Below are 12,848 nucleotides of genomic sequence, written 5' to 3'. Positions count from 1 at the left end.
CATTGCAGAGCCCCCACAAGTTCAATCTCCCAAGTTCTTTCACACTTTCTCGCTCACGTTCTCTCACACCCTCATTCACAGTCTCTCAGTGCTTCCGTGTCCCTGTCTCCTTGCTGTGCAGCTCTGCGTTTTTTGCTTGTTCTTCTGTTTTCTCTCTTCGTCTGCTGCTCCAAAAAGTCTTCTTTCTTTGTATGCTTCTGCGTGGACAAACGTGCGTGGACAACTGTGCATGGCCTCCTGTTGAACTTCTGCAAAAGAGCAGAGCCTCTCCTCCCATTGGCAGAACAGGGGAGTGGCTATTTTCTTGGCTCAGCCCTTTTGTGCAAGTCTAGGGAAAGACCAGAATAATGCAGATAGCCTCGCTGAAAAGAGAGGTGCAGAAACGCATTCTCAGCAAATCTCCCAAAGGGAAAAGTGATCATAACATGGTGACATTTGAGATTAATTCACAAAAGCAAATGCTGAATTGTAGGAAGGCCAATTTCAACAGATTATGGGCGACCCAGGAGCTATTTGACTAAAATGAATTATACTCAGACATGGAACTAACTTTAACAAAATAAATGTATAAGCATATTCCCTTGCATAACAAATACAAAATAAGCAAATTAAAACCTATGTGGCTTCCATATAGTTACATAGTTATATAGTAAATAAGGTTGAAAAAAGACCCAAGTCCATCAAGTTCAACCCTTCTACATAACATAAGGAAGAAGTCAAACAGCTGGAGACCAGAGACCTTGAACTAATCTGTCTAGATACGTTGCTCCCCATCCTCTGATACTCGCGTCGGTGGTTTGGAGCTCTTTGGCTGATACTGACCAGCTCCTCCCTGCAGCTAGGATGTCCCTTCGAAGCCACCAGGTGAGGGATGTTCTGACATGAGACGGGAGAATGACAAGCTTGTCCAAGGTGAATAGACTTCCCTCTAGAACAGGGGTGGGCAATTAATTTTCCCATGGGGCCACATGAGAAATTGGAATGGTTTTAGAGGGCCAGACCTCTACAAACTACAAACTCCGAAGCCTTGTCCATTTTGTTAACTTATGTGCTGTTTAATAAAGTTATTCAAGCCTACGTCATTGGTAGAGGTGCTTGAATAAGTAAGGCCTGAATAACTATTAGCACAGCACAGAAGTGAACAAAATGAACAAGGCTTCGGAGTGCATACCGTATTTTTCGCTCTATAAGACGCACCTGCTGATAAGACGCACCTAGATTTTAGAGGAGAAAAAAAAGGAAAAAATATTTTGAGCTAAAAAATGGGCTAAAATATTTATTACAATAACTGAATAAGCTATGAACACAGTAAGACACACGCAGTAAGACACACACAGACACAGTAAGACACACACAGACACAGTAAGACACACACAGACACAGTGAGACACACACAGACACAGTAAGACACACACAGACACAGTGAGACACACACAGACACAGTAAGATACACACAGACACAGTAAGACACACACAGACACAGTAAGACACACACAGACACAGTGAGACACACAGACACAGTAAGACACACACAGACACAGTAAGACACACACAGACACAGTGAGACACACACAGACAAAGTAAGACACACACAGACACAGTGAGACACACACAGACACAGTAAGATACACACACACACACAGTAAGACACACACACACAAACACAGTAAGACACACACACACAGTAAGACCTCCCTCCCTAACCCCCCTTCTCAGTATCTCCCCTCTAACTCCCTAACCCCCCCTTCTCAGTATCTCCCCTCTAACTCCCTAACCCCCCCTTCTCAGGATCTCCCCCCCCGCCCCGGTCACTTACCTTAAACTCCTGTGTTGGAAGCGTGAGGCGTTTGTCTCGGGTGCCGGCGCTTCACTGCTGATCGCCGGCGTCTGACGTCATATGCCGGCGCCCAGCGTAAAGCGCCGGCACCCGAGACAAACGCTTCCAACACAGGAGTTTAAGGTAAGTGACCGGGGCGGGGGGGGACACCGGACTCATTGGTGAGTCACCAGGACACTCTTTGCGGGCCGGTCCGAGCTATTCAGCGGGCCGGATGTGGCCCGTGGGCCGTGCTTTGCCCAGGTCTGCTCTAGAAGATGAAGGATAAAGTTCTGCAGAATCCTCATGTGGGCCAAGGCCCAAGGGACTGCATATCTTGTGGAGGCCATTCTTCCCAGTAGAGAGACATGCACATTCTTATGGAGCTTCTGGGGTCAGAGAGAACCTTTTGGACCAGTAGACAAATCCTGTCGATCTTGGAAGGAGGAAGGAAGGCCTTCCCCGAGTGGACTCCCAGGTACACAATCTGTTGAGACGGAACAGTGCTGGACTTTTCCTAGTTCAGCATCCAGCCTAGCTCCTGCAAGGTGCTCACCAAAAACCCCAGGGACTGAAGGGGTTAAAGCAGTTCTGTGAAGTAAAAGAACTGTTATTTTGGGGCTTTACATATCTGGTGTTTTGTGGTTTGGAACAGACTAGCTGTCCTACTTATATAGTTAGCTAATGTATTGTTTAGTCAGAGCTCAAAGTGGGAGCTAAGTAATGTTTTGGTTTATTTTATTTATGAGAAAAAGTCCTATCAAATAAAAGCATACATATTTTATCCATGGTTTCCGGCCTTTACTTGGGAGAAAAGATCCTGCAAAGAGGTGAAGCTGTCACATTATATCTATATCTATCTATCTATCTATCTATCTATCTATAGTAGAAGCATTATTAGACACTCATCTACAGACACCAGACACTTGTTTTTTCCCTCAGAAATCTCATGGTGCTACCACAGCCATGCATGGGTAGGCGAATGCAAACAAGGTCAACAATGATCACCTTTTGCCTCTATATCCACTTTATACATGGGTCCCTTGAAAGTAAACGCCCGCTGTACAAGATAGCCTTTAGACAAAACTCGGGTAATATTTGAAGGACAGATAGAGTTTTCCTTTGATTTTAGAAGCTACAGCACTTCGATAAATGTACTGCTGATGGAATTTGTGTTGTTGCAGCAGCACACTGATTTATTCTGTAGGTTTGTTGCGGTCGAAGTCTCCGCTGCCATGTGCTGTGTGCCCTGGCCTGAAGTAGTATTCTGGTTCCATATATATTATATATTTATTTATGTATTATTTTCCTCCTTCCAACTTTGCTTCTCATGTGATACACTTTAAAATATACTAGACACTAAATTCTCACAAATGACACAAATGTAATGTTTTTGGTCTTTGAGTAGTAGAAAAAAAATAAGGTATATCACGTACCGTTTTACTTATTGACACATCTTACTTTTTTTTTTTGTTTTTGTTTTTTAAGAAACCCCAGTGTACATGGATTATTATCGTTTATTCGGATGCTTTATAAATAATAAGCTTGTTTTTACAGCTATTTGTACAAACGATTACCCAGTCACTTTAAACAAAAAAACTGCAATAAATCCTCCAGCCACCAGATGGCACTGTTCTAAATTCAGAGGGGGCGCGATAATGTCCTTCTTACCTGCATCCGTGGTGCTTTCGTCATTGGCGGCGGAGGCCGTACGCACCGAGCTGTCTTTGTGTGCCCGGCCGGAGTGGCACCGAGGAGACTCCGGTAAGATATTTTTTCCTCACCGAGTGTCTCTCCATCTTAAGCGCGTTCACTCATTCACTTAAGAATGATGCAGCAGAGAGGAAGCAGCGGCTGAAGTCGTTATTTGCCAAAACTCACCGCGTATTCGCCAAAACAATTTATACGTTTACGTCTGTCTATAAATATGTATCTGTACACGTAGCAGCATTTGTGTTACACGGTTGTAAAGAATAGGAATTAATGCGTACTCGAGGAAGTAATATGTTCTCCCCCTCCCCTAACGAATGTATTGTATTTGGCGTGCATAAACCCGTGTGTGAGTTGGTCGTTAATGACCGGTTACTTTATTTTATAGTCCTGTTCCTTTAATTATTAAATAACCCCGCCCCCTCACCTCTGCAGATTATTTTCTGTGTGAAACACTCTGCAGAACAGGTTGGCTTGATGGACTGTTAGGTCATTTAAAGGGACACACCAGCCATTATATGTGCTTCATAGCTGTGTGGTGTCCCATTGGCACTGCATGGGTTAATTCTGCAGCATCTCTCTTATATATTTGCACCTTTGTCCCAGTAAGTCCAAGTAAGTAGATGCTCCTGACATAACTACTACACGTTAGCTCCACTTCACATGCACAGAAAGTGATCCCATTGATCTGTATGTGGATGTGTACCAGTGTGGATGGGTGCTTGTGTGAATGAGCGTGGATGTGTACCTGTGGGTGTGTGTGAGCGCGGATGTGTACATGTGTGTATGTGTACATGTGTGTGTGAGCATGGATGTGTATCTGTGTGTGTATGAGTGTGGATGTGTACCTGTGTGTGTGTGTATGAGTGTGGATGTGTACCTGTGTGTGTGTGTATGAGTGTGGATGTGTACCTGTGTGTGTGTGTATGAGTGTGGATGTGTACCTGTGTGTGTGTGTATGAGTGTGGATGTGTACCTGTGTGTGTGTGTGTGTGTATGAGCGTGGATGTGTACCTGTGTGTGTGTGTATGAGCGTGGATGTGTACCTGTGTGTGTATGATGGTGGATGTGTACCTGTGTGTGTATGAGCGTGGACGTGTGTGTGTGTCAGTATGAGTAAGTGTGTAATTTGTGTGTTTACAAATGTTTTATGTTGGATGGAGTATGAGAAAAGGGGCATTAACGACACAGACTAGCTGTTGAAGTTGGTTGGGCCGGGTGGTTTCTAGTTACACCCCTGCATATAACTAATGTTTATGTGAAGAAAGCTCTAAGGCATGTATCTGCTTCATTGCGTTGAGGCTTACCGAGTTGTGCCCGTTGGTGTAATGCTGGGCTTGACAAAAAGAAGCAATCCAAAGAATATTTATATGATTAGCTTTATATTAGTTTCCCAGGGGTCTCTTTAGCACTGGGGAGCCCATGTGATGGCACTGGTTAATGTTCTCCTGCACAGAAATCAAGTTGTTCCCATGTGGAAATAAGAAACTTTCAATGAGCTGCATGCTAACAATCTTCAAGTGCCTGCCGCCGGTAACAACCTATCCACGGATCTGCCCAGGGAACGAGTGCTGAAGACCCACCATGCCTCCACCCAAGCACCCCCATCTTGAGCAAAAATAAATACACTAATGATAAATATAAGGTGTTTTAACGTGCAATAATGTGCCAGTGTACACTAACAATGGGAGAAAAGGGCACAAGGCTTAACATGTTAAGATGGCGCTTACTCGTAAGTGCAAAGCCTCTATTTATTTTTTATTTACTTTTTTCCATTTAAAACAGAGGATTCCCCTGTCCCCCAATTTTTCCTTTATTGTTTAGTCCACGTGAGTATGCAAAACAAAACTTTCAGGTTAGGAAAATGCATTTTGCGACCCTTTATTGTGGCGTAAAAGTTTTTTGTTTGTTTTGTTATATGCAAAAGTCTTTTTGACTTATAAGATATCGGCAAAAAGCACGGTAAGCTGTTAAATCCATGTGTTTGGGGAGCAGCAATGCCTTGATTTATTTGCTAGCGTCCTGGATTGCTGACATCAGGGATTTTGAGAGTAAAGTAACAGCAAAACGATCAACTTATTGATGGCAAACCGCAGTACAATAGGATGTAATCAGTCTGTTGAGTTGCAATAGTCACAGAGAATTTACACATGCTTCTTAAAACCAACTTGATTTAGCAGCCTCGATTTCTGGTAGAAAGTAAAAAGGTAGGGGAACAAATTCAAATATTTAATTGCCTGATTATGCCAGTAATGATTGTTTTTTACATTTTAAATTTTTTTAGTAATAAAAAATGCAGTACATTTCGTGAACCGCAGCTATATAGTTTATAATTTAATTTTTACCTGGCCCCGCTGAGTATCCGTAAAAGAGCTAGTGTAGTTAAAAACATCATAGGTGCCATGAAGCAGTCAAGCTGCAGTGTGGGGGGTTGTATATTAATATAGAAGGCGAAAATCAGTGAGGGTCTAGTGGTTTAGCAGCATAAAAAGTAAGGCTTTAGGGCAAACGGTTCCCCCAAAATATAGCCTCCACATATATACAATAAGTATATATAATGGAAGTTGATTTGTTTTTCTCTATTTTTTTGCTCCATCTATTTTGTTTTAATGTCACTTCTGATAGAAGGATGTTGCACCTATTTCTCACTCTCATTAAAGTATTACTTCCCTTACAATGGCTTATATTTCTATCAATAATCAGTGTGGGTATGCTGTATGTTTAAAGGGACATACTTACCTGCAATGCCATGTACAAATTTGTGAATGACGGTACCATTTTAACTTGTGCAGAATGAGACAAAATATGTTATTGTGGGATAGGCTATTCCAATGTAAGTTTTTTTTTTTTTTTTTTTGTTTTTTTTCCTTTACTACTTAAGGTAACTTCTACCATACTATTAAATCCTTGTGTTGTTGCCCTGAATTAATTGAATATGAATGTAGTATTTGTACCAAAAGTTTGCATAAATATTAACTTATAATTTGTTTGTATGTTTTATGTAAGTGCATACATACCTATGATAACCAACTTTTTGTGAAGCTAGTTCTGAAAGTCTCTTGGAAATCAGAACACTATGCCAATTATGCAAAGTATGGCACAATATACAAAATAATACTGTATTTGCTCGATTATAAGACGAGGTTTTTTTCAGAGCAAATGCTCTGAAAAATAACCCTCGTCTTGTAATCGGGGTCGTCTTCTAATCAGACCTCAAATAGAGGTCTGATTAGGAGACTAAGATCCAGATCCCCCGCACCGCTGCAGGGGACCTGGATCCTCCTGTATGGTAACCTCAGCTGCTGCCGGCGTCTATCACCGAGCGCCGGCGACTATCACCGAGCGCCGGCGAAAGTGCCGGCAGCAGCCGAGGTTGCATAAGCGCATACCTTCCCCGGATAGCCCGCCCACTGTGGGGAAGCAGAGCCGGTTGGGGAGATTTCTCCAGAAGACCGGAACCCGGCGGTACTGCGATGTCCCTGCGCAGACCTCTTCAATTTTCTGGAGGAGGCGGGGCCTAGCGGGGTCACACAGCGTCATGCTGTAATCCCGCGGGAGCTGCAGCAAGCGCCTGCTGAGGCATCACGGTGAGTGAGGTGCCTGAGTGGGTAGTTAAGTGTCTGGGTGGGTAGGTAAGTGTAAGTGTCTGGGTGGGTAGGTAAGTGTCTGGGTGGGTAGGGAAGTGTAAGTGTCTCAGTGGGTAGGTAAGTGTCTGGGTGGGTAGGGAAGTGTAAGTGTCTCAGTTGGTGGGTAAGTGTCTGGGTGGGTAGTGTCTGAGTATGTAAGTGTCCCCCTATATGCCACTCTGTCCCATGATATGCCTTTTAACCCCCTATATGCCAGAGTGGCATATAGGGGGTTAAAAGGCATATCATGGGACAGAGTGGCATATAGGAGGGTATAAGGCATGCCTGGGGGCAGATGTGCATAACTGGAGGGCAGGTTGGTAAATAAAAGGAAATTAAAAACAAACAAATAGTTTACATGAATTATTATTTATTTACTAGTAAAACTTTTTTCCTATGGGGTCGTCTTATAATCAGGCTTTTTCTTTTTTCCTAAATTAATATTCAGATTTTGGGGGGTCGTCTTATAATCGGGGTCGTCTTATAATCGAGCAAATACGGTAATTAAACATTTTTGGCAAAAATCACGTCAACCATCCTTACGCAAGCCACATATTTTGACAAAAATGACCTCAGATGAGACTAGTACCACTACAGTGTCTGGCTAGGAAAGGTGACACTCGACTGCAGTGAACCCTGGAATTACTGCAGGTAACTCACACTGGAAAAACAGTAGCTAAGGTGCTTTTGGAAGTTTTGCTGCTCTTATAGCCTGTTGACAATACAAATATGACTGTGAAAAAATGGCGAGAGCTCTCATGTAAAGAAGAACGGTGTCTTGCGCAGCTTGAAGTTTTGTTGAAATAATTTATTAAAACTGCTTCTATATTTTTTGCTTTTTTACAACATGTTCTTGTGATTAACAAAAAAAAAACTGAACATTTCCCTAGTGCACTGAGACTAACAAAAGATCTCTTACAAATATAAAGAAACCCATTGTATACAAAAATCATTATGATAGGGTTACCATCAGAGTGACGCCAAAACTTGTGATTTTTGTTTTTCAGTCAGTGTCCTAGTTTTTATTATATTTGATTTTAAGAATGTTTCTATTTTACCTTTATTAAACTGTGGTCAATTCTACCTTCTATGGCTGCGAATAGCAACTACCAAAACAGAGGTATAATTGTGCACAGAACAAAATAACAAAAAAAAACTTTTGTTTTGTTTTTCAGGCATTTTATTGTCATTTGTCGAATGGGGATGAAGAACTTTTGCAAAGCTGAAAGAGGTAACAAGTGAGGGGTCACTTGTTAAAACAGCGCGCAGCGCATGCCTCTGGTCATTGGGAAATAAAGATGGGCATGCGGATCAAGCTAAACAGCAGCGATCACCCCAACAATTTGTTGCGGGAGCTGAACAAATCACGGTTGTCAGAGACACTGTGTGATGTCACCATTGTTGTGGGGAACCGTTCCTTTGCAGCTCACAAAGCCGTATTGAGCTCTGCAGCTGATTATTTCCAAAAACTATTCTTAAGCACTGAGTTAGACATAGCACGCACCTATGTGGTGGACTTCATCACCCCAGCAAATTTTGAGAAAGTGCTGAGCTTTATTTACACTTCTGAGCTCTTTACTGACCTGATTAATGTGGGAGTAATTTATGAAGTGGCAGAGAAACTTGGCATGGAGGATTTGCTTAAAGCTTGTCATGCAACTTTTCCTGATCTAGAAGGTTCCTCAGGACAAAAGAATCAGTGCTCAGTCTCCTCTAGTGAAGGTCGCACAAGTACTTTAAGCTGTGCTTCAACAGAGCAGAACCAAGCAGATTCGAAAGGCTGTGGGTCAGATAATAATCATCAGAATACAGATAAGAATTCTGCAGGGCAGGCTGATGGTACAACTGTCTTTAAGGGAGAGGAACATGAAGCCAGTACAAACCAAACACCACATTTTGCACTGCCAGCGAAAACTGAAGAACAAAGCACATCTGGGAGATATCAGTCTTCCCAGTGTTCAATGAATGCTGGATTTGGACCTACAAGTACTAGTCAGTCCTTCAAGGCTCAACACAATGGAGACTACAGCAAAAGTGGGTATTTCTCTGGGGATATATCTGTAAGTGTAAACCCCAAAGATTCTACTGGTGGCTTTGAGGCAATGGGTGATCTGCACCTGGATGAACTTGAGGAAGAGGATTTGCAGTTTGATGGAGATGAGGACTCGGGGCCTTCTGGGGAAATTATAGAACTTAGTGATGGCAGTGAGGATGAGATGCTCCTGTTTGGTCAGGGTGATGGTCGCTCTAGCAAAGCAATGCCTTGCCAAGTCTGTAAGAAAGTACTGGAACCCAACCTTCAGCATATCCGACAACATGCACGGGAGCATGTGGACCCGCGTACTGGTTGCTGTAAGGTGTGCCAGACTCGCTTCCATGACCGTGGTGCTATGGTTACTCATGTTTTATCCCATGTTGGGATCTTCCTCTTTTCATGTGATATGTGTGAAGACAAATTTTTCAGCCAGTGGCAGCTCACCCTTCATCGAGGCCAAGAAGCAGTAGCATCAGAGCACAACATTATTGTTCACCCAGGTCAGCCACTTCCCAGTGAAGTAAATACATTTGTTGGTGCGTTGGGTAGTGAACTACCCTGTGGAGCCTGTCATAGGACCATGTTACGTGATTTTCACTCTGTACGATCTCATGCTTTGGAACACCTTAATCCTAAAATTCTTTGCTGTGGATTGTGTGACCAGCGGCACTTAACGCTCTGTGGTCTCTTGTGGCATGTTTTATCCCACATGTCCATATCTGTTTTCTCTTGCTCCCTCTGTGCCAGCAGCTTTCTTGATCGCCACCTGTTGGAGAAGCACATGGCTGTCCACCAAAGTCTGGATGAACCAGTGTACCGGTGTCATCTCTGCTCCCAGGCATTCAAGACTGAAACAGCTCACAGACAGCATTTAGCACAGCACCGTTCCAGCAATATCCCAGCAGATCGCCAAGGGTTTTCAGAATTCCCACAAATTCAGCTGGCAGCTTCCAAGAGAAAGGCATCAGATGATTTTACTGTTGATGACCACTTAGTCACTGGACAGACAGGCCACAGTAAATACACATGTAAAGTCTGTGGGAAAAGCTTCTCTCACACCAGCGAGTTCAACTACCATCGGCGCATTCATACTGGAGAAAAGCCTTACCAGTGCAAAGTGTGCCACAAGTTCTTCCGTGGCCGTTCAACCATTAAGTGTCACCTGAAGACACATGCAGGGGCCCTGATGTACAGGTGTACTGTATGTGGACACTATAGCTCCACGCTGAACCTCATGGGTGAACACATTGCTGTGCACCGGGGTAACCTGCCTTCAGACTTTACTATTGACCAAACATTCATGTACACTATTCACTCCAAAGAAGCAGACAAGAGTACAGATAGCTGATGTGTTTGAAATGAGAACAAAGCAGGGGGCTGTATTTTTTAAACACATATTTTTTTTTCCCCCTCATATATATACATTTTTTTAACCCCAGGCTTTTACAGAGTAATAGGTTAAACCTGTTCTGATCTTTCCTTTTTTAAAAAAAAAAAAATGCTTCAAAGGAGGTCTGTATTTCTTCTGTGTGTGTTTTCAAATCTCTGTTTTAATTATGTGTACTTTTGAAAAACTTCCTAAATGTTTTATAAGATTAATTCATCCATGTTGACTATTTTCTTTTTATTTTAAGAGTATTTTTTGTTAATTTGTTACATGGCAGATGTAGTTAGTCTTGCACGTGTTAGAATGTGTATCACTGTAGTTTTAGTCTGGGCACTTTAAACCACCCTTTAATAACCTCATTTGCTGCCATGGAGCTGCAGGATCACTCCTTTGCAGATGGCAGATCTGACCTTGGCAGGAACAGGTCAAATCACAGCGTGATTTGGAAATTATCTCTGTAATTAAACAATGCCAGAGCTGATAAACTTTAACAGGGAAATCACATGTTTACGGTTAATTGTCTGGTGTACTTAAACAGTTTCTTATTTTACAGTGTTGCCTTTCTCCTGCAGACACAAAAATATTACTTTTACCTCCTTGTTGCCAGTGGACATTCTGTAGCTTCCATAACTGAATTCATTTTTCTGAAAACTTGCTACCTGCATCAAGCCATTGTTGTAGTAGCACACAGTGAATATGGGCACTAAATGGATAGCTAACAATTTATAAATGAAAGAAACACAACCAGTCATAAATTGCTTCACCTTCCATTTTGGCTGAGCTCAATTGGTCTCCTTTTTGGTTATTATGGGTTTAATAAACCAATATGATCTAAAATAATGTTTTGCATCTATGAATTCACATTTGTTTCCAATGACGACAAGTTCATGGTGTTCGGTACTATATAGTATTTCTCACAAATGCTTTAACATCAAATCATGGAAAATTCCACTAACTTAAATTTACTGTTCAAAGCCTTAAGTTTGTTATTAGAGATCTTTAGTTTAAATAAATATAGAATTTGTTGGTAGGTAAGACCTATACGGCCACTGTAGTATAACTATTTTTCCCTGATGTAAAGACTCACATCTTTGTTAGTCCTTGGTCTCATTTTAGATTCAGGATAGCTTTATGCCTACCCCATGCATGTTTAAATTCTAAGGCCTCAGAAATAATTACCCCTAAATCTCTTCAACAGAATAATGCCCCCATTGCTACATTCTGCCCTGTGATTTTATGTCCCAAGTGCATTATTTTACATTTATCAACATTAAACCGCAGCTGCCACATTCTCAAACATTTTTGTATGTGTTTCAATCAAGTTGCCATTTGGCTTGTTCCACCAGGAATGTCTATTCTGTTTCAGAGCTTTTTATCAAAAGACGTTCTTTCCTGTTAGGACTTTTTGTAATATTGCTAATAAAAAATCTTTAAAAGATTCACATCTCACTAGTAGCAACACCTTCCTCTGAATATACCCTATAACCCATTGCCTTTTTCATTCAACTATTTTAACATCAAAGCCCAAACAATGCTGATTAAATTATCATTAACCATCTTTTCTATTTTTATATTAAATGCTTTACAGACCAATTGATAAAAATGTATGTTATGATTTTCAGTTTCTCCACAGTAACGTTGGTTACCACAGCAGTTCATGTTACAGTTCTGTCAGATGTGTTAAATCTGACTGACCGTATTATTGTCTGACTCCACCTGGATGCTCTTAGTACCTCTACTTGAAATCTAAAATGTAATGAAAGACATGTAGCATTTCCATTTAATTTAATATCATGCAGGTTAGTGTTCTTTAAAAAAAAAAAAATATTTACTGTAATTTTTAATGCGCCTCCCTTTCACATAAACAGGGACAGTTTAATGTCCCTGACACCCCTATTATGAAGAATGCATGTTGCTCTGTGAGTACCTTACTATGTGTTCTACAAAATCATAATAAAGCACTTACCTGACCTAGCAGCTGCAGCCCTTCTCTTTTGTGGTCTGACATTTCTTGCCACCGTTTAGCTGCTTTCTGTGTATATGCATGGGGTCTGAATAGAACCCTGCCTGCAGCATTCGCTATGCATTTGCTGAGTTAGAGCCGACGCCGACTGGTTGTAAGTACATTGTGTGCATGGAGATGACCTGCATGCAAAATAGCTAGAGCGCAGTGGGTGGGACAAATGTTTGTTTTTTCTAAAGCAATGCTTAGAAAACGTAAGTGGACGACATAGCCATCCTATGCATTACGGTGCATTTGATTGCTGGAGTGTC

The 12,848-nt window shown here is 41.8% G+C and overlaps 1 protein-coding gene across 1 annotated transcript; it reads left to right on the top strand.

Annotated features, from left to right (window-relative positions):
- The first annotated feature begins 3,495 nt into the window (after positions 1 to 3,495).
- Positions 3,496 to 10,586, top strand: ZBTB39 (zinc finger and BTB domain containing 39). Its single transcript, XM_053457681.1, has 2 exons — positions 3,496 to 3,580; positions 8,328 to 10,586. Exon 2 carries the CDS (start codon positions 8,451 to 8,453, stop codon positions 10,533 to 10,535), a length of 2,085 nt encoding a protein of 694 aa, XP_053313656.1. The 5' UTR covers positions 3,496 to 3,580; positions 8,328 to 8,450; the 3' UTR covers positions 10,536 to 10,586.
- Positions 10,587 to 12,848: the final 2,262 nt, after the last annotated feature.

The sequence above is a fragment of the Spea bombifrons genome, chromosome 2 (genome assembly GCF_027358695.1).
Source record: "Spea bombifrons isolate aSpeBom1 chromosome 2, aSpeBom1.2.pri, whole genome shotgun sequence".
In the NCBI taxonomy this organism is placed as follows: domain Eukaryota; kingdom Metazoa; phylum Chordata; class Amphibia; order Anura; family Pelobatidae; genus Spea; species Spea bombifrons.
This window is presented reverse-complemented; position numbering and strand designations above follow the sequence as displayed.